The following is a 25,027-nucleotide window of genomic DNA, read 5'->3' on the forward strand; positions in this document are numbered from 1 at the left end:
GATACACTTTGAAAAGACACAGTTGTCCAACTCTGAAGCTCTAAGCTACAGCAATTCTACTGTATTATTATGTCACAGTGAGGACCTGTCATGGCACAATGGGTTCTATTCACAATGACTTACCGCATGCAATAACGCAATATGTGAAAAATACAGACCAAAATATCTCCTTTGTGTAATTCTTTCTTTTACCCTAAATTTCCACCTGCAGTATAAAATGAGTACCGTATCTTTCGGACTATAAGACGCACCCAGGCTTATAGGGCCTGATGAGTCTATGGGTCGGGGCATCTTGTAGACCCCCCCCCCAAGCTGTCTAAGCTACACTGCATAGCTAACCCCCTGCTGCTGCGCGCACCCCCCCCCCCCCCATTAACAATTTACTACACTAGTCCCTACTGCACCCCCCCCCCCCCCCAAGCTACATTACACTACACTAGCAGGGAAACTATGGAAGCTAAACTAAAAAGAAACTACTGTCACCCAGCATGCTTCATCCTGGGAGTGGTGACACCTAATGTCCCCAGGTGGTGCACGATACCTCCCTCCCTGCCCCCTTCACTGCACAGTGGAGGCAGCATGTTAATGTCACCCAGCATGCTCCATTGCTGAGCGGTGACAGCTGCAGTGTCTCCAGGCAATGCCCAATACCTCCTTCCGTCTCTCCCTCCCTTGCACAACGGCTGCAGCTGATTGTCACTCACCCTGCTCCATGCGGGTGCAGTGACATTAGTAATGTCCCCGGTGATCCTCTGATGCCTCCCTCTCGTGCGTGGCAGCTGCTTGTCATTGTCACTCATCTTGCTCCATGCGGGTGCAGTGACATCGGTAATGTCCCCGGTGATCCTCGGATGCCTCCCTCCCTCTCGTGCGTGTGCCAGCTGCAGGTTATTGTCACTCACTCTGCTCCATCGCGGGGGCAGTGACAGCGGCAAGCCCTCAGTAATTCTCCAATGCCTTCTTCCTTCCAGAGATCAGCGGCTGCAGCCTATTAGCATCACTGACTCTGGTGTGTCCCGGGAGCCGCAGCTTTTCTCTTCACACTTCGGCAGGCATTGTACTATGCTGTAACAAGGGGGCCTTGCTTGATGAGGTCATCAAGTGAGAGACCCTTAAAGTTACAGCACAGTACAATGCCTGCCGAAGTGTGAAGAGAAAAGCTGCGGCTCCCGGGACACACCAGAGTCAGTGATGCTAATAGGCTGCAGCCGCTGATCTCTGGAAGGAAGAAGGCATTGGAGAATTACTGAGGGCTTGCCGCTGTCACTGCCCCCGCGATGGAGCAGGGTGAGTGACAATAACCTGCAGCTGGCACACGCACGAGAGGGAGGGAGGCATCCGAGGATCACCGGGGACATTACCGATGTCACTGCACCCACATGGAGCAAGATGAGTGACAATGACAAGCAGCTGCCACGCACGAGAGGGAGGGAGGCATCCGAGGATCAGGGGGACATTACCGATGTCACTGCACCCGCAATGGATCAGGGTGAGTGACAATCAGCTGCAGCCGCCGCACGCTGGAGGGAGGGAAGAATTGTAGGATCACTTGAGTGACACTCCATCGGGCTGCAGCCGCGAACGGGGAAGGGAGGCGGGGACTACTAGACTGCCAGGAATTCATTTTACAGGAGGCTGTGAGGCCACATTCAGACTATAAGACGCACCAACATTTTCCCCTCTTTTGGGGGGAAAAAGTGCGTCTTATAGTCCGAAAAATACAGTAATTTTTCTCCAATTTGAGATTCTCAATTGAATAAATGTGCGGATAATTGGTGTTAAGGATTTTTTTTAACACCTAAACATGGCAGGTGATCATTTTCACTTCTCTGCTGTTGGCCTTTAGGAAGGAGCCTTTTCAACTATATCTGCTCAAGTTCATGTCGAGCATGGAATCACCTCTGAGCAGTTTCTTTGTAGAATACAGATTGCGGATATATTGGCCTTGGGTCCATTGGTGACGTTTGTATACGGTGTGCCTCTGAGGAAGCGGCGTTTGGCCAAGAAACACATGCCAGCAAACTTTTCTTGTGAATTGGAGCTCTGAACTTGTGTCCATACGTTTTTGTCCGCAACCTTTGAATATATTGTGAATGAAGAATAAATAGAGAAACTGTTCAAAGAAAACCCCATTTTTTTGAGAATTGTCTTGTTTGTAACTGGTAGGGGGTGGAACAGAATTACTCATTTTTATTGTGATTATAGATTGTACATAGGAAGCAGAGAAGAGGAGTGTGTCTAATCTCAAGGCGCACATTCAGACCTCGTACAGTTTTTTAGATGATTTTATAGATGCTGCGGAGGAAATTCCTCTCTTCTCTAAAAGATAAGCATCAGCATAATAACCTTTAAAGAAAACCATTTCTTTGTTACAGCTGATATAAATCCTGCAATAAATCTCCAGTGTGTCTACTTCCTGCTTTCTTGGGAGCAGACATTAACACCCTGTGTTTACAAATGAGCTGCTCTGCTGAGAAACCCAGATGGCACAGCTGAAAGCTCAAATTATAGTTGTGATTAGTCACAGATGAAAGGGAGTTAGACAGGCTAAACTCTGTAAATACAGGTCCTTCTCAAAAAATGTGCATATTGTGATAAAGTTCATTATTTTCTGTAATGTACTGATAAACATTAGAGACTTTCATATATTTTAGATTCATTACACACAACTGAAGTAGTTTAAGCCTTTTATTGTTTTAATATTGATGATTTTGGCATACAGCTCATAAAAACCCCAAATTCCTATCTCAAAAAATTTGCATATTTAATCCGACCAATAAAAGAAAAGTGTTTTTAAAACAATAAAATGTCAACCTTCAAATAATTATGTTCAGTTATGCACTCAATACTTGGTCGGGAATCCTTTTGCGGAAATGACTGCTTCAATGCGGCGTGGCATGGAGGCAATCAGCCTGTGGCACTGCTCAGGTGTTATGGAGGCCCAGGATGCTTCGATAGCGGCCTTAAGCTCATCCAGAGTGTTGGGTCTTGCGTCTCAACTTTCTCTTCACAATATCCCACAGATTCTCTATGGGGTTCAGGTCAGGAGAGTTGGCAGGCCAATTGAGCACAGTAATACCATGGTCAGTAAACCATTTACCAGTGGTTTTGGGACTGTGAGCAGGTGCCAGGTCATGCTGAAAAATGAAATCATCTCCATAAAGCTTTTCAGCAGATGGAAGCATGAAGTGCTCCAAAATCTCCTGATAGCTAGCTGCATTGACCCTGCCCTTGATAAAACACAGTGGATCAACACCAGCAGCTGACATGGCACCCCAGACCATCACTGACTGTGGGTACTGGACACTGGACTTCAGGCATTTTGGCATTTCCCTCTCCCCAGTCTTCCTCCAGACTCTGGCTCCTTGATTTCCAAATGACATGCAAAAGTTGCTTTCATCCGAAAAAAGTACTTTGGACCACTGAGCAACAGTCCAGTGCTGCTTCTCTGTAGCCCAGGTCAGGCGCTTCTGCAGCTGTTTCTGGTTTAAAAGTGGCTTGACCTGGGGAATGCGGCACCTGTAGCCCATTTCCTGCACATGCCTGTACACTGTGGCTCTGGATGTTTCTACTCCAGACTCAGTCCACTGCTTCCGCAGGTCCCCTAAGGTCTGGAATCGGTCCTTCTCCACAATCTTCCTCAGGGTCCGGTCACCTCTTCACGTTGTGCAGCGTTTTCTGCCACACTTTTTCCTTCCCACAGACTTCTCACTGAGGTGCCTTAATACAGCTCTCTGGAAACAGCCTATTCGTTCAGAAATTTCTTTCTGTGTCTTACCCTCTTGCTTGAGGGTGTCAATGATGGCCTTCTGGACAGCAGTCAGGTCGGCAGTCTTACCCATGATTGCGGTTTTGAGTAATGAACCAAGCTGGGAGTTTTTAAAAGCCTCAGGAATCTTTTGCAGGTGTTTAGAGTTAATTAGTTGATTCAGATGATTAGGTTATTAGCTCGTATAGAGAACCTTTTCATGATATGCTATTTTTTTGAGATAGGAATTTGGGGTTTTCATGAGCTGTATGCCAAAATCATCAATATTGAAAACAATAAAAGGCTTGAACTACTTCAGTTGTGTATAATGAATCTAAAATATGAAAGTCGAATGTTTATCAGTACATTACAGAAAACTGCCCCCTGGGGGCTCCTCATCAACCCCCACACCCTCAGATCCTCCCCAGGACCCCCCCCCCCCCCCCCCGTGTACTGTATACATCTATTCTCCCCTGTAATCACCCACTGATCACCTGTCAATCACCCATCAATCACCCCCTGTCACTGCCACCCATCAGATCACACCCTAACCTGTCCCTTGCAGGCAGCTGATCACCCGCCCACACCCTCAGATTGCCCGCAGACCCGCCCCTCAGATCACCTCCCAAGTGCATTGTTTACATCTGTTCTCCCCTCTAATCACCCACTGATCACCCATCAATCATCCCGTCACTGCTACCCATCAGATCAGACCCAAATCTGCCCCTTGCGGGCACCCAATTTCCCGCCCACACCCTCAGATAGCACTCAGACCCCCCTGATCACCTCGCCAGTGCATTGCTTGCATCTATTCTCCCCTCTAATCACACCCTGATCACCTATCACCATGTCACCCCCTGTCCCTGCTACCCATCAGATCAGACCTGCTACCCATCAAATTAGACCCTAATCAGCCCCTTGCGGGCACCCAAACACCCGCCCACACCCTCAGATCACACCTGATCACCTCCCCAGTGCATTGTTTGCATCTATTCTCCCCTCTAACCACCCCCTGAGACACCCATCAATCACCTCCTGTCACCCCCTAGCACTCCTATCCATCAGATCAGGCCCTAATCTGCCCCTCTGATCACCCGGCCAAACTCTCACCCGCCCCACCGCAGTGACAGAATTTTTATTTCTGATGAATGCTGGTCTCTACGACTTAATTGTGGCCTAGACCAACAGTTAGCCACACAATACGCAACCGCTAATCCAAGAAGCTACCATGCCCAGCCTTTTCGGTGGAAACCAGTCCCAGTTTCTGAACGTAACATTTATTGGGGCCTTCTCCTTAACATGGGTCTAGTAAAAAAAAAAAAAAAAAATGTATTGCGGTCTTATTGGTCTACGCACCCAATACCAGGGCTGTGGAGTCGGTACAAAAATCTTCTGACTCCAACTCCTCAGTTTATGAAACCACAACTCCGACTCCGGGTACCCAAAATGGCTCTGACTCCTTAGTCTAATACTTAACAGGACTGTGGATTTTGTACAAAATTCATCGGACTCCTGACTCCTCAGTTTATGAAATCAACGACTCCAACTCCGGGTGCCCAAAATTGCCCCGACTCCACAGCCCTGCCCAATACATCACATGCCCATGTTTTCTGCTTCCATGTCCAGGTCACGATTTGAGAACATCCTGCGCTTCAGTGCCAATACAACCTGTCATCTAAGAGGCTACCCCGCTTATGAACGGTTCCACAAAATTCAGCCCCTCATAGACCACCTGTCATCAAAATTTGCAGAGGCTTATACCCCTGAACAGTCATTTTGAGGCATTTGGTTTCCAGACTACTCCTCACGGTTTTGGGCCCCTAAAATGCCAGGGCCGTATAGAAACCCCACAAGTGACCCCATTTTAGAAAGAAGACACCCTAAGGTATTCTGTTAGGACTATGATGAGTTCATAGAAGATTTTATTTTTTGTCACAAGTTAGTGGAAAACAACACTGTAAAAAAAAAAAAAAAAAAAAAAAAAAAAACAATTTCCGCTAGCTTGTGACGAAAAATAAAGTCTTCTAAGAACTCGCCATACTCCTAACAGAACAGTGTTCTCCCCAGAGCCTTTTAACTGGGCGGAGCGCCCACCTGACTCTGCCCTCCCGCCCGGCTGCCGTTTGTCCTGGTCTGTGAAACAATCTTTTTTTCCTCTACTTCATTAGAGCGAGCAGCGGCTGTTTCAGTGCAGCCAGCCAGTTGTCATTCAGGGACGCTATCTCCGCCCTCCTCCCCCAGCTCCTGTCTGTAGTGTGGACTAGGGGCGGGGAAAGCCTGGTAACTTCTAAGCTGCAGGGTAGATGAAGATAGGAGAGGACGCGCCGCTCTGATCACAGGCATGTGTGTCTCCCCGTCATAAAGTATGTGTGAAGTCCCAGCGAATGCACAGGAGAGCAAGGAGCTGAAGTTTGTTTTGCCCTGTTCTTTCAGGCATGTCTTTCTGTCCCCCACCATCAAGTGCCTGTAAAGCAATAATTACTGGCCCTGCTGCCTGGCCACTGTATCTGAATGTGAGGTCTCTGTAGACGGGTGGGGGTGGAGATGTCAGTCTGTGCTGTCTCCTGCAGTGCTGCACAACTGTACAAATTAGCACTGATCAACCCATTGCTTAATGTGCCATGTGGGGTGGGGAAGAAGGTAGTGTTGTCCGGATCATGAACGATTCGGATGTTTGATCCGAATCTATTTTGTGAGTCGAATCATCCGAATCATCAAAATGAGTGATTCGGATCGCAAAAGGGGCGGGGCCAGGAGCGACACGCCCCCTCAGCGGGCAGCGGGGTCCTGGAAGCAGAGCAGAGATGGTTCGCTCTGTTGGAGGGGACTCAGGGGAGCCAGCCTTGCACAGGGACAGGTAGAGGGGACATGGGTGCCACTGCCAGATATGTGTAGAGCACACATACTGGCTGAAATGTGCTGCTCATTATAGGCTGTCTCTGTTCCGTAGTTGTGCACAGTGAACACATTGGAAACTTTTGGCTCAGCTCAGCACAGCTCAGTAACTTTGCAGGCACTGTGATTGCTATGCAATATGATCCTCCTGCACTCGCTCTAAACAGCTGCACTTATCTTCTGGGAATGCATTGGGGAATGCTTTCTTTCACTGTGCGACGTTTCCATTCAAGGTATACAGATGAACATATAGGTGAAATACATGTAAAGCATATGATTGCAGCATGTGGGTATTGTGTGCAAACAAACATTTATGCTCTCTGCTTCCCTCCTCCCTTCTCTGTCCACTCCCTGCCCTCTGTCCATCTTCTCCCCTTCTCTGTGTGTCCACCCCCCTCTCCTTCTCCTGCCCTGCTAGTCATTTCACCCCCGAATGCTTCCCTTGTAAAATGATCCGAGATTCGGATCAAAGATCCGGATCTTTTCAATGATCCGATTCGAATCATCCGGATCATTGAAAAGATCCGAACTTCCCATCTCTAGAAGAAGGCTCACACTGGTTGCTGCAAATAGAGGAGGGAGAGTCTGTCTTTGCCTGAAAAAGTCTCATAGATGCAATTCTGTTGGAGAGGGATATTCCAGTGCTGCTGGTAAATAGGGGTCAGAGAGGTCTTCAAATCCACCAGCAGCACCCTGACTGAGAATTCCCCTTCCTAGCCAGTGTTAACCCCTTTTCTCTCACCCAGTTGCACCCAGCGTGACAGTGACCTTCCCCCACCCGGCTACTTTTTCATGCCACCAGGCTGGAAAAAAATTCTGGGGAGAACACTGCAGAATACCTTGGGGTGTTGTCTTTCTAAAATGGGGTTCCTTTGTGGGGTTCCTAAACTGCCCTGGCATTTTAGGGGTCCTAAACCGTGAGGAGTAGTCTGGAAACCAAACACCTCAAAATGACCTGTAAAATTCTAAAGGTACTCATAGGACTTTGGTACTCATGCGCACCTAGGCTGCAAAAAAGTGTCACACCCCCAAGTTTTCAGAGAGGGGCATGGTGAGTGCGTAGCAGAATTCATTTTGTTTTTTTTGTCACAAGTTAGCAGAAATGGAAACTTTTTTTTTTATAGTTTTTTTGGGTCACAAAGTTTCATTTTCCGCTAACTTGTGACACACAAAAAAAAAAATCTTCTATGAACTCACCATGCCTCTTAGTGAATACTTTGGGATGTCTTCTTTACAAAATGGAGTCATTTGGGGGTATTTATACTATCCTGGAATTCTAGCACCTCATGAAACATGACAGGTGCTCAGAAAAGTCAGAGATGCTTCAAACTGGGAAAATTCACTTTGTGCACCATAGTTTGTAAACGCTATAACTTTTACCCAAACAAAAAAAAAAAAAAATCCAATAAGTGTCTATTTATTGATCAATGACATGTAGCACAATAAATTTAGACAGAAATGTATATAGAAATTTTACTTTATTTGAAAAATGTCAGCACAGAAAGTTAAAAAAATCATTTTGACAAAATTCATGTCTTTGATGAATATAATAAAAACTGAACGATTACCAACAGTTTATCAACAGTTTTTATCGAACATTAATCGCAAGTCAATCACACTCTGTAAAATGTTTTTGTGCATACTCAAAAAAAAAAAAAATATATATAATGTGAACAGTGCCCAATGAAGGAATAGAAACGCATTAAACACAGCAATAAAATTGAAAGAGCAATCCAGTCACATATGACAAACAACAACAGAACAGAAGAATATATTCAGAACAGCCAAACATCTAGTGGCAAGATAAGACAGAGTACCAGTCATGTCATTATGCCACCATGATAACCAACTATACCACTACACAGAGCAACCAGAGCAGAATGCAAGTGACAGAAGACAGAGTTGATGGACCAAGGAGACCTGTCATGTCATATGGGGATTTATCATGTCAAAAGGGGTTTTATCATGTCATAATAACTACATTAGCCCGCAGGCCAAAACATTATCCTAATCTCCAGATATCATTCCACCCAGATGCTTTGCTTCTTCCAGGAGACCCTCCGGTGCTATAGCCATCTCCTCTCACTCCCGCATCCAGGACTTCTCATGAGCATCACCTCTCCCTTGGAACGCTCTCCACAGCCTGACCCTTATGCCCCAATGCCTTGAAACCATACTCTCAAAACACAACTGTTCAGACAAAGCTATAATTTGCTGTAGGCCACATCCACTAACCCCTCATCCGCTGACCGCTGTGTCTCCAACCCACTACCGTCAAGATTGTAAGGTCACAAGGGCAGGGAGGGACCTCCTCCTAGTGTTGCTTATTCTGCTCTAGTTTATCATAAGAACATGTACCAGTATTTGTGAGGTCTCAAACCACAAATTAACTTTGTGCATTTTTATTGCTAGAATGTCCTGATTGTACAGTTTTGAATGTCTCATGTATCTATGCTTCCCACTATTTGTTTTGTACTATATACAATGCTATGGGAGATATTGGCACTATATAAATAAAAATAACCAAGGAACCAAACTATTTGCATTTAGCATTAAATACAAACATCTACGGGTCAAATAAAACAAAAATACACCATAAGTCCCAGAGAAGTCTCAAATCCAGCAAAGTACAAAGATGACCTTACCATGAATGATAGCAGATAGTAGCACTGTAAAGAGCAGATTCAGATCAGCCTAATGACAGGTGTCAATAGACAGTCAGCACTGATATGCCCAAGAGGACTCATCACTAAGAGCACCTGTCCCGCCATACAGCAATAGAAATTCATTATGGGGTCACTATCACAGCAGAGAACAGGACTGAACAGAAAAATTACAACCAGCCACACAAACATCTGCAGCCCACATGAGACAAAGATGACCAGTCATGTCACACTGTGGGCCTGTCATGACAGTGACAGCTTATAACAGTATCACATAGAAGACAATAGACCATGAGAATTCCCTGGGCAGTCTCAGATACAGCATAAGCACAAAGAGGACCAGTCATGACACAGTAACAGCATATACTGGTAAGAGAAGAAGATAGAACATAAGTCCCTGGAAAGTATCAAATACAGCACAAGTGCAAAGAGGACCAGTTATGTCACATTGTGGACCTGTCATGACACATTGACAGCATATAACAGTATCACATAGAAGAAATAGACCATAAGACCCTGGACAGTCTCAGACCTGCACAAATAAAAAAAGAGGACCTGTCATGACAGAGTGACAGCGTATGACAGGATTACCAATATACCATAAAAAGTCCCTGGACAGTCTCAGCTCCAGCACAAGCACAAAGATAACTTGTCATGTCACATTGTGGACCTGTCATGCCAGAGCGACAGCATATAACAAGATCACCAACCGACCATAAGAGGTCCCTGGACAGTCTCAGATGCTGCACAAGCACAAAGAGGACCTGTCATGTCACCATGATAGTAGACAATAGCACAGATCGGAGGAGCCACAGAGCAGTCACATAGCAGGTGTCACCAGACACTGGGGGCTGAAGAAGACCTGTCACATCACCACACAGAGCTGTCAGGCCAGCAGGCTCCTCAGGTGCGATGATGTCGGGTCAGGACGGGTGACAATGGAAGTGATAAGTCTGGGGAGGGGGGTATGCGGGCTTCCCCCTGCTCTCCCCTCTTCCACACACTCACCTCCTCCGGGTACCCCCCAGCAGCTGACATCTCCCCGGCTCCGCTCAGGCCCCCGGCCTCGGACTCCAGGTCCCCGTTGAGCAGTGAGGGCCCCTCGGCCGATCCCCCGCTTAGCGCCGCCATCTTGAAGCGATCCGGAGCCGCGGGAGCGAGCACGAGACACAGGCGCGCGCGCCCCCGTGCAGCCGCTGGCCCAGCAGCAGCATCAGCAACAGTAGCTGCCTGCTGCGTCACGTGACGGTAGGAGGAGCGGAGCGCAGGAGGAGCCGTGAGAGAGGAGCAGGCGCGCGCGCGTCCCAGCTACAGTAGACCAATCGGGGCGCGAGGGGGCGGGCCCGCAGACGTCACGGGGAGAGAGAAAGAGATGAGGGGAACCCTCGCTCTCCTCCGCCCCCGCCTTCTCCTTGCTCAGGTGCAGTGGGCGCGTGCCCGCCGCGAGCCGTCCCGACGTCACTGGAGCTTGCGGCCGTGACGTCACGGTTCTCCCTTCTTCTGCTTCCTGTGATGGAGATTGCAGGCAGAGAGGAAGGTTGACCTGTAGCATCAGGGATTACTTATGTGTGTCCTCTTGGTTTCAGTGTTAAAAAGCTGATCAGTTAAAGACCCATTTTTCCTGCTTCTTCATTTATGAAATGATTCATCTAGAAATGATTTGCAGACAGAAATGAAGACCAGCGAGGGCTCCCCCCACTTCCCAACTATTTAATACTAATGGTAGAGAAAAAAACCAAGGCTGGTGCCTAGGGCATGTTGAGTGCCTAGGCCAGCAGTGATGGCTAACCTTGGCACTCCAGCTGTGACAAACTACAAATTTCATCATGCCTCTGCCTCCCCTTATGCTTAGAGCGGTCAGAGTATTGCAGTGCCTAATGGGACTTGTATTTCCACCACAGCTGGAGTGCCAAGGTTAGCCATCACTGGCCTAGGGGCTGGCTGCCACCTCTTTGGTACTCCAAAAGGCCCAGTGGCAAGCAAGGGTTACCAACACTGCCTAGTGCCCTGTTTTATCCTAATTCACCTCGGGTCAGTTGACCAACAATCAGCAGCCATTGGCAGTTGGTCATGCAATAGTAATTAAAAGACAACCACGGGGTTGCCTATAGGCTAGCAACTTATTCTGTTGCTATGGAGAGATGACAGCATAGCATACAATGGAACGAGAGGAGAATAATGGGCTTGGTCTGCACTTGTCAGACACGGTCCAGCACTCCAGATCTCTTGGCAACACATTGGGCTGCTGTACACATGCTAGATTCTTGGCAGAGACAGCCCCGACTGTTTGCCTCGGACCATCTAGCGCAGGATTGTCCATTGCGTAGATTATACTGGTTGATCACAACAGACTTTTAGGTAGACTCCACACCTCCCATCTGAGTGATGTGCATGTGCTGCAGTTGTGACTTTGCATCTGTAGGTAGATTCTAACTGGTTGATCATCTTTAATTCATAATTTATGAAGTAGCTGGCAAGCTGAAAAAGTGTGGGCACCTCTGATCTAGAGTGTGCAAGGCATTAATGGGAACCCAGTCAAACAGCTTCTTAGTATACTTTATGTGATCATTACCCATTCAGCAGACCCATGCCATCCAGGTTATCCTCTGGTCTCAAAACCTTTAGTTCAAGGACTATGTACTGTGTATCTTGCTAGCCAATGTTCAAATTTCACAAACATGAGTTACATTACACCAGTCTTCTACATTCTACGTGGAGAAAACTGGAGCTGGGTAGTTTTGTTGGGTTTTTTTTTAACTTGAACATGTTGTTTCTGTTGATTCCGAATATTTTTGAAGATTTTAGCATCCCTATATTTATAAATGTTGATTGTATGTTTGTGATCAATAAGTAGTTGATCAGCTCACACAGAGGCCCATATTCAATTCACTTTTTTCTCTTAAGTTTCTTCTTGGTGATAGTTTCACACCTTATCAATAAAATGCCCGAGGTGGATCTTCAGGGGGCAGATGGGAAACAGAGGCATGTTGTCTGCTTAAAGTGAATAGGATCCGCGTTTTAAAAAAAAATGAAGCAAATACTTACCTAAGGAGAGGGAAGGCTCTGGGTCGTATAGAGCCTTTCGTCTCCTCTCTCGGTCCCCTCTATCCTGTGCTGGCTCCCCTACATCTCAATCCCCCACCGAAAGGGTATTTGGAAGTCTTCGGGAGCCGTGTCTTCCCGAAGACGTGCGTCTCCATACTGCACAGGCGTGAGCGTGCAAGAGAGCGTGCTTGCGCAGGCGCAGTACAGGGCCGCCCTTCTTCAGTAGCACTCGGGCTCCCTGAAGACTTCTGAAGCCTCCTTCGGCCGGGTAAAGCAGTATTTGACTAAATTAGTCAAATACTGCTACCGGGCGAGCCAGCACTGGAACACAGGGACCAGGAGAGGAGCCGGAAGGCTCTATAGCAGGGGTCTCAAACTCGCGGCCCGTGGGCCATTTGCGGCCCTCGATACAATATTTTGTGTCCCCTTGCCGGCAAAAGCTTCCTTATAGTTCGCTTCAGTGCTCCCTAGTAATACGCTGCATCCCCGCCGCTAAACGAGGGCTGCAGAGCCCCCAAATCGCCCGGGGGGCAATCCGCCGGCATTTCCTGGAAGGGGCAGAGCTTTCAGCTTCAGCTCTGCCCCTCTTGACGTCAATCGCCGCACGGATCACCGCCTCTCCCCGCCCCTCTCTGTGAAGGAAGAGAGAGAGGGGCGGGCAGATGCGGCGATGCGCCGCGATTGTGAAATTCCTTATGCGGCCCAGCCTCATCCTGACTTTGCCTCCTGCGGCCCCCCAGGTAAATTGAGTTTGAGACCGCTGCTCTATAGGACCCAGAGCCTTCCCTCTCCTTGGGTAAGTATTTGTCTCATTTTTTTAAATGCGGTTCCCATTCACTTTAATGACATGGCTCTGTGTCCCCCAACTGCCGTGCTATATAGCCCCCTGAGTTTAGCAACAAGATTTGTCGTGAACTCAGAGGTAAACACATGGGAGAGGAATTCCCTGTTCAAAAAACACCCGACAGGGGCGTTCCTACAGGGTGTCAGGATCTCTCCTGTAGCATGTTCTGTCGCTTGCAGTGGAGCTGCAACTGGGCAGTTCTGACTTGTCTGCTTGCATTTAGTTGCGCATTCGCAGTGAGTCTTATTGTCATTTGCAATCACTCTGCAGTTCAGAGCAGTTCCGGATGCTGTCAGGATTCCTCCTGTGGTTTGCTGCAGTTGAACTGCAGCCAGATAGCCCTGGATTTCCTGCATGCATGTTGTTGCATAATACTGCATGCATTTGTTATGTTAGTCTTTCAGCTAGCAAATGGTAATCAAGCCAGCTCAGGATTGAATGATTACCATTCAGCTGTGTGGGAATTTGCATACCTGCATCCATTGGCTGATGCCAGCATAAAAGTCTGCCTCCCATTGCAGACCCCGCCCGACATAGCGGTCAGCTCTCTGAGTTGTTGTTGGATCTATGCGGTGAAAGTTGTTATTGTAAAAATGTATAATGCCTTGCTCTGTATTTTCATGTCTGCTGGACGTTTGCTGACCTGCGGGGGTCAGTGAAGTTCTTTTGATCCTGATAATTTGGATTCTGCCAGCACCACGTTAGTGACTGGTAGTATTCCTTCTAGCCTTGTTCTTGAGGACGAACTATAGCAGCGGTTGCCATTAGTTTCGCTCCTACCTGTTAGTCTTGTCTATCTCAGTGTGAATGTTGCCGTCGCTGAAACAGCGACTAGATTGGCTGAGCATTCCGTCTGTCTGTCTGTTGTCTGTCTTGTTAATTGTCATTACTTGTGCTTTAGCTAGTGAGTTATTTGAGAGCTACATTTCATATATTGCGCATCAGCACGATATATATGTACTCTAGTCAGTCAGTATTGTATTATTTGTAATACTGTATATTGAATTCCACTGGAGCAGGCACCACCAATGTAATTTATAGTCTCTTTAATGTTCACATAGGTTAAAAGCAGCAATTGTCAGTAACAGTTTGGTTATCTCTGCAGCGGGAAGCGGTACAGCCGCCACTTCCGCGTCTGACGTCACCGCGGCTGCGGCCGCGTCCTCACGGGCGCCTCTCGCTCCTTCCGGCAGAACAGGCCTCTCTCCATTGCACCAGCGTAGATCAGCTCGCACGCGCACCAAGCGGCAAGATCTTTATGCGTTGAGGAGGCGGGTCAGCTGATCTCTGCTCGCCGCTCCTCAGTGCTGATTGGTTGACTCGCTTAGGGCGGGTCATTTGGGGCTGCTTGTCAGTATTTAAGCTATGAGCTGTCAGTGGCTCGTTGTCTGTTGTTGCTGAAACTTCGCAGTGAAAGCTCTCATACCTTAGTCAGATCCTTGTGTGCTTGAACTGGCAGGACCCCGGGGTTTCGCACTTAGCTTAGGATTATTATTATTATCATTGTATATTGATTATTACTGTGTATGACCTTTTGCCTGTACCTCTGATTACTCTCTGCCTTACGATTCTGTACCTTTGCCAATCTGATCTGTTGCTGACTTCTGCCTGAACACTCACTCTGAACTAGTCTTACGATTCTGTACCTTTGCCAATCTGATCTGTTGCCGACCTTGGCCTGTATACTCACTACGATGTTTGCCTGACGACTCTGTACTTCTGACTGACCGATCTGTTATCGACTACGCCTGTACGACCACTCCTTGTGAGTGATAGCCCCTGTCACTCAGGGCTATCACTCTCCAGCGCTCCTGTATATTACTGTGCACCAAATCACGTGTGATCACACTTTGAATAAAATACTGACTATTGTGCTGATAGAGCTTATTCTGATCATCAGATATATCACTGATCATTACAGCAATACAATGACAGACCGCTGTTTCAAGCTTCCATGCTCTTTGTCAAGTTGTTAAGACTGACTGACTGACTGACTGACTGACAGCTTGACAAAGAGCATGGAAGCTTATAACAGCGGTCTATCGTTGTATTGCTGCTTTTAACCTATGTGAACAATAAATAGACTATAAATTACATTGGTGGTGCCTGCTCCAGTGGAATTCTCTATGTGACAGCTCCGGTGGTATGGAACGCTGCAAGCTTGGGCACACCGCTTTCTCCTTTTATGGGTGCTGTTCCAAACCTTCCAAGTGTTTACTAATATTGTATATTGTATTGTGTACCGGACCCTTGCCTGTCTCTTGACTACGAATCTGCCTAATCCTTCCAATACGACTGACATCTGAATTAACGTGTATGACCCAAGCCTGTTACCGACTACGTCTGTTGTGTATTGCGTCACTTAGCATCTAGCCCAGGGGTGCCCACACTTTTTCGGCTCGCGAGCTACTTTAAAATTTGCCGAGGCCAGGAGATCTACCAACGTCCCAAATGCTAAGCACACCCCCCCCCCTCCCCCCTGACGTAGGTTAGCCAGGTGTATGTTCCTGCAGCATAGGTTACATGCCCTCAGTATAGGTTAGCCAGGTATATGGGCCCTCAGTGTAGGTTAGCCAGGTATATGGGCCCTCAGTGTAGGTTAGCCAGGTATATGGGCCCTCAGTGTAGGTTAGCCAGGTATATGGGCCCTCAGTGTAGGTTAGCCAGGTATATGGGCCCTCAGTGTAGGTTAGCCAGGTATATGGGCCCTCAGTGTAGGTTAGCCTGGCATATGGGCCCTCAGTGTAGGTTAGCCAGGTATATGGGCCCTCAGTGTAGGTTAGCCAGGTATATGGGCCCTCAGTGTAGGTTAGCCAGGTATATGGGCCCCCAGTGTAGGTTAGCCAGGTATATGGGCCCCCAGTGTAGGTTAGCCAGGTATATGGGCCCCCAGTGTAGGTTAGCCAGGTATACGGGCCCCCAGTGTAGGTAAGCCAGGTATATGGGCCCCCAGTGTAGGTTAGCCAGGTATATGGGCCCCCAATGTAGGTTAGCCAGGTATATGGGCCCTCAGTGTAGGTTAGCCAGGCATATGGGCCCTCAGTGTAGGTTAGCCAGGCATATGGGCCCTCAGTGTAGGTTAGCCAGGCATATGGGCCCCTAGTGTAGGTTAGCCAGGCATATGGGCCCCCAGTGTAGGTTAGCCAGGCATATGAGCCCCCAGTGTAGGTTAGCCAGGCATATGGGCCCCCAGTGTAGGTTAGCCAGGCATATGGGCCCTCAGTGTAGGCATATGGGCCCCCAGTGTAGGTTAGCCAGGCATATAGGCCCCCAGTGTAGGTTAGCCTGGCATATGGGCCCCCAGTGTAGGTTAGCCTGGCATATGGGCCCCCAGTGTAGGTTAGCCTGGCATATGGGCCCCCAGTGTAGGTTAGCCTGGCATATGGGCCCCCAGTGTAGGTTAGCCTGGCATATGGGCCCCCAGTGTAGGTTAGCCAGGCATATGGGCCCCCAGTGTAGGTTAGCCTGGCATATGGGCCCCCAGTGTAGGTTAGCCTGGCATATGGGCCCCCAGTGTAGGTTAGCCTGGCATATGGGCCCCCAGTGTAGGTTAGCCTGGCATATGGGCTGCCAGTGTAGGTTAGCCTGGCATATGGGCCCCCAGTGTAGGTTAGCCTGGCATATGGGCCCTCAGTGTAGGTTAGCCAGGCATATGGGCCCTCAGTGTAGGTTAGCCAGGCATATGGGCCCTCAGTGTAGGTTAGCCAGGCATATGGGCCCTCAGTGTAGGTTAGCCAGGCATATGGGCCCCCAGTGTAGGTTAGCCAGGCATATAGGCCCCCAGTGTAGGTTAGCCTGGCATATGGGCCCCCAGTGTAGGTTAGCCTGGCATATGGGCCCCCAGTGTAGGTTAGCCAGGCATATGGGCCCCCAGTGTAGGTTAGCCAGGCATATGGGCCCCCAGTGTAGGCATATGGGCCCCCAGTGTAGGTTAGCCAGGCATATGGGCCCCCAGTGTAGGTTAGCCAGGCATATAGGCCCCCAGTGTAGGTTAGCCTGGCATATGAGCCCCCAGTGTAGGTTAGCCTGGTATATGGGCCCCCAGTGTAGGTTAGCCTGGCATATGGGCCCCCAGTGTAGGTTAGCCTGGCATATGGGCCCCCAGTGTAGCTTAGCCAGGTATAGGGGCCCTCAGTGTAGTTAGCCAGGTATATGTACCTGCAGCGTAGGTTAGCCAGGGTCCTCTGGACTCCTGAAACCTCCAGCAGGCAGGCCTCTGGCCAATAAGAATGTCGGGGAGAAGACGGCAAGACGCGGCGAGGAGAGAGGTAGGAGAGAGGCGGCGCAGCCGCTACGTCATGGCTGGGGGCAGCGCCGGGCATGTTACAAGCACGCACGTTGCAGGCTGCCCGGCACCGCCCCCAGCCATGACGTAGCGGCCGTGCCGCCTCTCTCCTCCCTCTCTGCTCGCCGCGTCTTCTCCCCTGCATTCTTGGCCGCAAAATTTAATGAGACGCGGCCAAGAGGCCGCGATCTACCGAGAAGGCGGTCGCGATCAACCTTTTGGGCAGCCCTGATCTAGCCTGATAGGCAGCCCAGAGCTGCAGTTGCTCTGGGCAATCTTGCTCCCTTGTTCATTACTGCTGTGTCCATCTGTGGAGCCTCTTCCATTATCCAGCTACTTAGCCTTGTTGCGCTGGGTGGTCAGAAAGTATAACCCCCTAGCATTCCACAGGGTTTCCTGAGCTGCCATTGGGCAGCTCTCTCTCCCCGGCCGCGCCTCCCTGCACGCTATGAAAGACAACACAGTCTCTCAGTGCAGCATTGTGACCTATAGGTCACCAAAGTGAAAGTGGGCAATTGCGGTCCACGGGAGCTGCGGTTTTTGCGGCTACCTGATCCGCTCAGCCCCGCGGATGAGGTAGCTTACTTTTTTTTTTTTTCATTTTTTGAGCCCACCTCGGGCTCTCTTTAAGCCACTAAAATTTGTGGGGATGGAGGCGCCTGAAATATTAGAATAGTAGTTTTCTATTGCTATAAAAATTATTAAAATAAAAAAGGGTATTCTCTTAAGTCTCTAGGAGATAGGACACCAGTTCAATGTGTTTGACAGATACTAGCATGTTTCCTCAGGTCAATACACAGTGCCTTGTAGCAGTGTGAGTAAAGTGTGGGTGCCTCTGAACTAAGCTACCAGCAAGCAAGGAAATACTATAAAAATTTTGATTGTACTTTTTTAAATTTTTGCTACATTTATGAATTGCAGAGCACTAAAAAAAATATTTTAAAGTGTACCTGTAAGAAAAAAAAGTGCCCCAAAGGTACTCACCTCAATAAAGGGAAGCTTCTGGATAATTCCGAGGCTTCCCCATCCTCCTCCACTGGGTCGTTACAGTGCAGTCCCCTCCGCAAAACCGTCAACATGCCCTTGTGGAAGGCTGGTGCATGAGCAGTAGCACTCGATCAGGCTTGGCTCATTCTGCCTGAAGACCGCGTCGGTCCATGCTACAGCACAGGGCGGCCGCGCGCCTGCAAGCTTCGGAGGTCCCAGCGCTCAGCGCTAGAGCAGTCTGGCAGATAAGGATGGAGAAGCCCCTTCAAGAATCCAGAGTCTTCCCTCTCTGGAGGTAAGTATCCTATTTTTTGCTTTTTAATCATCACAGGTGGTTTACTTTTAACAGACGATTAAAAAAATTAACTCTTAGGAGCAAAAAAATGAATTGAACAAGGGCCAGAGTCTCCATTAACAATCTAGTTATCGCTGTTGCTTAAGGACATGTAACCTGCATTAAGCAGGATGGGCAGCATGATGGGTAGTGTTTATTGCTCTCACCTTGCAGCGCTGTGCCCCCAGTTCGAATCCCAGCCAGGTCAACATCTGCAAGGAGTTTGTATGTTCTCCCCGTGTCTGTGTGGGTTTCCTCTGGGCACTCCTACCACATCCCAAGAACATATAGATAAGTAAATTAGCTTCCGCCTAAATTGGCCCTAGACTATGATACATACACTATACAATAGATACATACATAGACATATGACTATGGTAGGGACTAGATTGTGAGCCCCTCTTAGGGACAGTTAGTGACAAGACAATATATACTCTGTACAGCGCTGCGTAATGTCAGCACTACATAAATAGTCATGGCCCGAACGGTTCGCATGCAAACTTATTCGCGCGAACATTGCTGGTTCGCGATCGAACGTGAACTTTATGCGAGTTCGACCCGCCCCCTATACTACATCATCGGGCTAAACCTTGACCCTCTACATCACAGTCAGCAGACACATGGCAGCTAATTAGGCTGCACTCCCTCCTGCAGCCCCCCCCCCACCTGATATAAGGCAGCAGCGTCGGCCATGTTCTCACTCTGTTAGCTTGCTCCTTGCTGACATTTGTTGCTAAAAAGCACCCCAAAACAGCTCTTTTGAGAGCTAATGTTCTTGTGATGTGTTTTTTGGTTTTTTTTGTGTGGCCCACTGACACTTGCATATACAGCCCTGTCTGTCGCAGCTGGCCCTTGCTAATTGCTATACTGTGCCAGGCCCAGCACATTCAGTGCCTACCTTTTCACTGCCCCTGTGTGTGTGACAGCTGCACATTTGTAATACCAATCCGTGCATACCTGTTCACTGCACCTATGTGTGACAGCTGCACATTGTATTGATACCAGTCACTGCATACCTTTTCACTGCACCTGCGTGACAGCACACAGTTTTATATACCAGTCACTGCATACCTGTTCACTGCACCTGTGTGTGTGACAGCTGCACATTTGTAATACCAGTCCGTGCATACCTTTTCACAGCACCTGTGTGATAGCACGCAGTTTTATATACCAGTCACTGCATTCATGTTCACTGTACCTGTGTGTGTGACAGCTGCACATTGTATTGATACCAGTTCATGCATACCTTTCACTGCACCTGTGTGACAGCACACAGTTTTATATACCAGTCACTTCATACCTTTTCACTGCACCTGTGTGACTGCACATTGTATTAGTCAAGTCAGTGCATACCTTTCACTTCATCCTCCCCCCTCCCCCCCCCCCCCCAATATGGACAAAACAGGCAGAGCCAGAGGCAGGCCACCCGGCAGGTCTGTTCGAGGTCATGCTGTCGTGATTTCTTGTGGCCCTGGACCAAAGTACAGTGTTCAGAAGGCACGTGCCATCAACCCCCACGATTGTCAGGACGTAGTTGACTATTTAACACAGAACACCTCACCTTGCTCGGCTTCCGCATGGAACCGAGACGTATCTTCCTCCTCCTGCTCTGATTCTGGCACCCCACTTAACACTCAGTCGGCAGCCATCAAAGTGCCATCATCCCAGGGCTCAGCGGTGTGGAATTTTTTTGTGTGTCTGCCTCAGATGAGAGCAATGCCATCTGTACTCTCTGCCACCGAAAATTGAGCCGTGGAAAGACCAAGACCCGCCTAGGGACAATACATGATGACAAAGCACAAACTGCAATGGGATGACCACCTGAGAAAAAGCAGCACACAAAAGCAAAGCTACACACAGCAGTGAAAGATACCAATTATTTCTCAAAAAAGGCTATACCCAAACTGTACCATGATGTTGAAAGGCAAGTGGTGACATCTCTGGCACACAGCGTTGGGTCAAGGGTCCATCTGACCACGGATGCCTGGTCTGCTAAGTACAGTCAGACCTGCCCAAAGACTAAGTCCCCACACAGCATCATTCTCTGCCTGCCCCACTAAGTCAGTCCCCACACAGCATCTCTGCCTGCAGGCCGGTTGACTGGCCTCTCAGGCCGCTTGACTGCCCTCTCCGCCACCACCAACAGGGTCCAGGACTCCAGGTGGATTTCTGAATTTTTAAGGCCACTAACAAAAACAATAATAATTTTTTCTGGTGCGTGTACATGCCTGCCTAATTTTTCTGGCTGCACTGCGGCTGCAACAACAAAACAAAAGGCATGTGCATGTGCCAATTCCCCTTCATGATCGTTACCTTGCCACGGTGAAGGGGCTTGCATATCACAATGAAGCAAAGACCGTCAGCTATATGAGTGTGTTGGGGGGCAGACCCAAGATAATAAGGTCGTTGCTTCATTGTGGACAGACCAAATTCGATCAGCTGGACAGTGTAACGATTGTGGAATTCTCTCCGTGATCAGCGCACAAAACATGCGCTGACACTGCAGAAATCCTCCACAAGCGTATAATTTGAGGGAACCCAGCAAAAGGTGCAATGCACCTGTAGAGGGAAATTCCTGTCGGCAGGTGGAGCTGTGGAGTGCAGAGGAACTGCTCCTCTGCCCTACCACACACGCCAGACAGGAATTGCACGAAGGGAAGAAACGCAGGGCAAGATAGCCCTGAATGAGATTGAGCAAAGGGACAGATTGTATGTGTGTGCACCAAACTAGTCGCCAACCCGCGACGGTGCATACACAACAGCAGATATGAAGTAGGAACGCAATCGCGAGAGAGGCGATTGCCAGAGGCGACACAAGGCTACAGCAAGGCAGAGCACGAGAGTAGCAAAGGCACAGCAAATCATACAATGAGAAGATACGGAAAATAACAAACGCTAGTTAAACGCGAACACCACACTCCTTTGCAACAATGCACGCGTTTAAGCGCGGTCTCCGCGTGATAAGCACAACAGAGACAAGCACGCCTAACTAACCACGGACAGATAAACATGAAACAGAGGACGTGAGCGCTTGCTTAACGGTTACCTCACCGAGCCTCCAGCAAGCGTTCGTAGCAGACAAGACAGATACACGAAAACAGGAATAAGCGAGAGATAGGATCCACAGCACTAGCGCAAGAGGCTAGTGCGATCCAGGAAGACAGAGCAGAAGGATCCACAGCACTAGCACAAGAGGCTAGTGCGATCCAAGTACAGCCAGAGAGTAGCAGACCAGAAGGATCCACAGCACTAGCGCAAGGCGAGTGCGATCCAAGTATAGAAAGAGAGATGGAGATCAGACGGATCCACAGCACTAGCGCAAGGCGAGTGCGATCCTGGCAAGACAGAACAGATGAGATAGCTGGTAGCAACCGCTGCTCCAGCTATACTCCAAGAACAAAGATCAGAACGACTTCCTGTCGACCACCGCTGGGACAGAACAATCGCAACAGACAAACAAAACAGATATGCAATCCTAACTGCACTAGGGAATCTGCCCAGTGCAGTTCCAGGAATTACTCTAGGCTAATCTTTAAACAAAGAGCAAGGCTGACACTCAGGAGTGTTCCACAGGACTAACTCTTATGACCAGCAAAGGACTCTGGGAAACATAGCTCTTTATACTGCCAGTCATCAAAGGAGGCAGGTAGGGGATTTGCATAACGAGTGTATGCAAATTCCTCAGCAGCAGAACAGACCAGAAACTTGTAATGGAAAGACAGGTCTCTCTTATGGTGGCCATACATGGTACAATTTTTTCATACAATCTTACCATTTCTATGTAGTATAAGGGTAAATTAAGTGAATATACTGAAAGGATAATTTAGGCAGTTCCCTTATATTACATAGAAATGGTAAGATTGGATGAAAAAAATTGTACCATGTATGGCCACCATTGCAAAGACCTGCAGCCCACAGACTAGAGGAATGGTCAGACAGCTGTCTGCCAGTGCATCCAGCTGAGCGGATCATTACAGTCACTGTTGTTCTGTCATTGAGCTTCCTTAGTGAGTTTGGTGTGTCAGTGTGAAGCAGTACACTAATTACACTACCTGATTGGTGTATACACCCGCAAGATGTTTTAAAGCACTTTATGCCTCCAATTTAGCATTCAATGTGATTTCTGCACTTAAAACCCTGCTGTGCATCAAATCCGTAATTTTCCCCGGTACTTTTGGCATGTATCCCACTCCGCCATGCCCCCTCCAGGTGTTAGACCCCTTGAAACATCTTTCCCATCACTTTTGTGGCCAGAATTAATGTTTGAAATTTTGAAAGTTCGCCTGCCCATTAAAATCTATTGCGGTTTGAAAAGTTTGCATGTTCGCGAACGTTTGCAGAAGTTCGCGTTCGAGGTTCGCGAACCTAAAATCGGAGGTTCAAGCCATCTCTATATATAAATACTTAAATAAAATAAATTAAGCAATCCCCACTGGTGCCAGATACTAGGCACCTTGCTGTACTCCACATTATGCATTCAGCATATAAATTACACTACACAGGCAACAAAATACAACCTTGTCCTCTTTCTTTCACACTTAAAGAGAACCCGAGGTGGGTTTGAAGAATGTGATCTGCATACAGAGGCTGGATCTGCCTATACAGCCCAGCCTCTGTTGCTATCCCAAACCCCCCTAAGGTCCCCCTGCACTCTGCAATCCCTCATAAATCACAGCCACTGCTGCTGACAAACAGCTTGTCAGAGCTGGCTGTGTTTATCTCTATAGTGTCAGTCTGCTGCTCTCCCCGCCTCCTGCAGAACTCCAGTCCCCGCCTGCATCCCTTCCCTCCCTGCTGATTGGAGGGAAGGGACAGGGGCAAGGACCGGAGCTATGCAGGAGGCGGGGGAGCAGCTGAGACTGACACTACAGATGTAAACACAGCCTTACAGCATGGCTGTGATTTATGAGGGATTGCAGAGTGCAGGGGGACCTTAGTGGGGTTTGGGATAGCAACAGAGGCTGGGCTGTATAGGCAGATCCAGCCTCTGTATGCAGATAACATTCTTTAAACACACCTCGGGTTCTCTTTAACTAGGGTGTTTATATTTGCTGACCTGGATTTGCTCTCTTTCTGCAGCACTTTGTGTGTTATCTCCCTCTCTCACAGAGGTGCCGAGTGTTGTTTGTTTTGCTAGATGCTGTAACTCCTTTTTCTATTGCCTGAGGAAGCGGGCACTGACCCGTGAAACGCGTTGCTTTGTTTTATCTGGAGTTCGTTAATAAATAGACTGAATGTACAGTCGTGTTGTGTCTGCTTGGAGGAGGTAAGTCCACCACTGCCTCCTCTAATTACCAAATGTTTGGCTTTTAAGCTCATTTAAAACCCCTTTTATCCTTTTGGCGCCTCTGTTCTCTCCTATATATCACTTTTGCTCCAGTCAGTGGTGTAGCTAAGGAGCTATGGGCCCCAGTGCAAGTTTTACAATGGGGCCCCACCAAGCACTCTATACATAACAATTGATATAGCGCACCAAAACCTGCCATTGACAACTGCAGTGTCAGAAGTGCAAGAAGGGGATGGGGAACAGCTAGTTAATTATTACCACTATTCGAAGCAACCTCTGCAATCCCTATTACTACGCCCCTGGCTCCAGTCACTTTTATCTCCCTCAGACATTTTGCATTGTGCGCTCCCTATGCTGCACTTTGTTTTCTCCTGCTTTCTCTTACTTATTTTCTGAATGACCAGGCTACATGCAGACCTTGACAAAGCAAGGAAGAGATGGAGAATATGAAAGGGGTTGAGTCCAGGGGTGTGGAGTTGAGACAGAAGTATTATAGGTAACAGTCTGTTGATATTTTCAGGTTTAGGGTTCACGTATGCTCTTCTCAGCCTCTGGCATGCTGTGGCATACAGGGACGGATCTAGGGGGGGGGGGGGGGGGCAGACGGGTCTCTTGCCCCAGGCGCAGTTTGTTGAATTCTTAAAAAGGCGGCAAAATTTGGATGGGGAATGGCAGTTTAGGCGCCAAAACCTTATCTTTAGGCACCAAAACCTGACCTTTAGGCGCCAAAACTGGATGGGGAATGGCAGTTTAGGCGCCACAACCTGACCTTTAGGCGCCAAAACTGGATGGGGAATGGCAGTTTAGGCGCCAAAACCTGACCTTTAGGCGCCAAAACCTGACCTTGCCCCAGGCGCAACTTGGTCTAGATCCGTCCCTGGTGGCATAGTGTGCAGCAATTGTCACTGTGAAGTCCTCTTTTCAGTCTCTGGCATGTTG

General features: G+C 48.4%; 1 protein-coding gene across 5 annotated transcripts in view; it reads right to left on the bottom strand.

Moving 5' to 3' along the window:
- The window catches only part of BRAF (B-Raf proto-oncogene, serine/threonine kinase), a 149,892-nt gene extending 139,441 nt beyond the window's left edge, over positions 1-10,451 (bottom strand). For all 5 annotated transcript variants that reach the window (XM_068277846.1, XM_068277844.1, XM_068277842.1 and 2 more), the window contains exon 1: positions 10,315-10,451. In XM_068277846.1, the coding sequence (XP_068133947.1) occupies positions 10,315-10,437 (123 nt within the window). In that variant the 5' untranslated portion in view covers positions 10,438-10,451. The remainder of the gene's footprint in view (positions 1-10,314) is intronic.
- Between the last annotated feature and the right edge of the window lie 14,576 nt (positions 10,452-25,027).

Source organism: Hyperolius riggenbachi, chromosome 3 (assembly GCF_040937935.1).
Source record: "Hyperolius riggenbachi isolate aHypRig1 chromosome 3, aHypRig1.pri, whole genome shotgun sequence".
NCBI lineage: Eukaryota > Metazoa > Chordata > Amphibia > Anura > Hyperoliidae > Hyperolius > Hyperolius riggenbachi.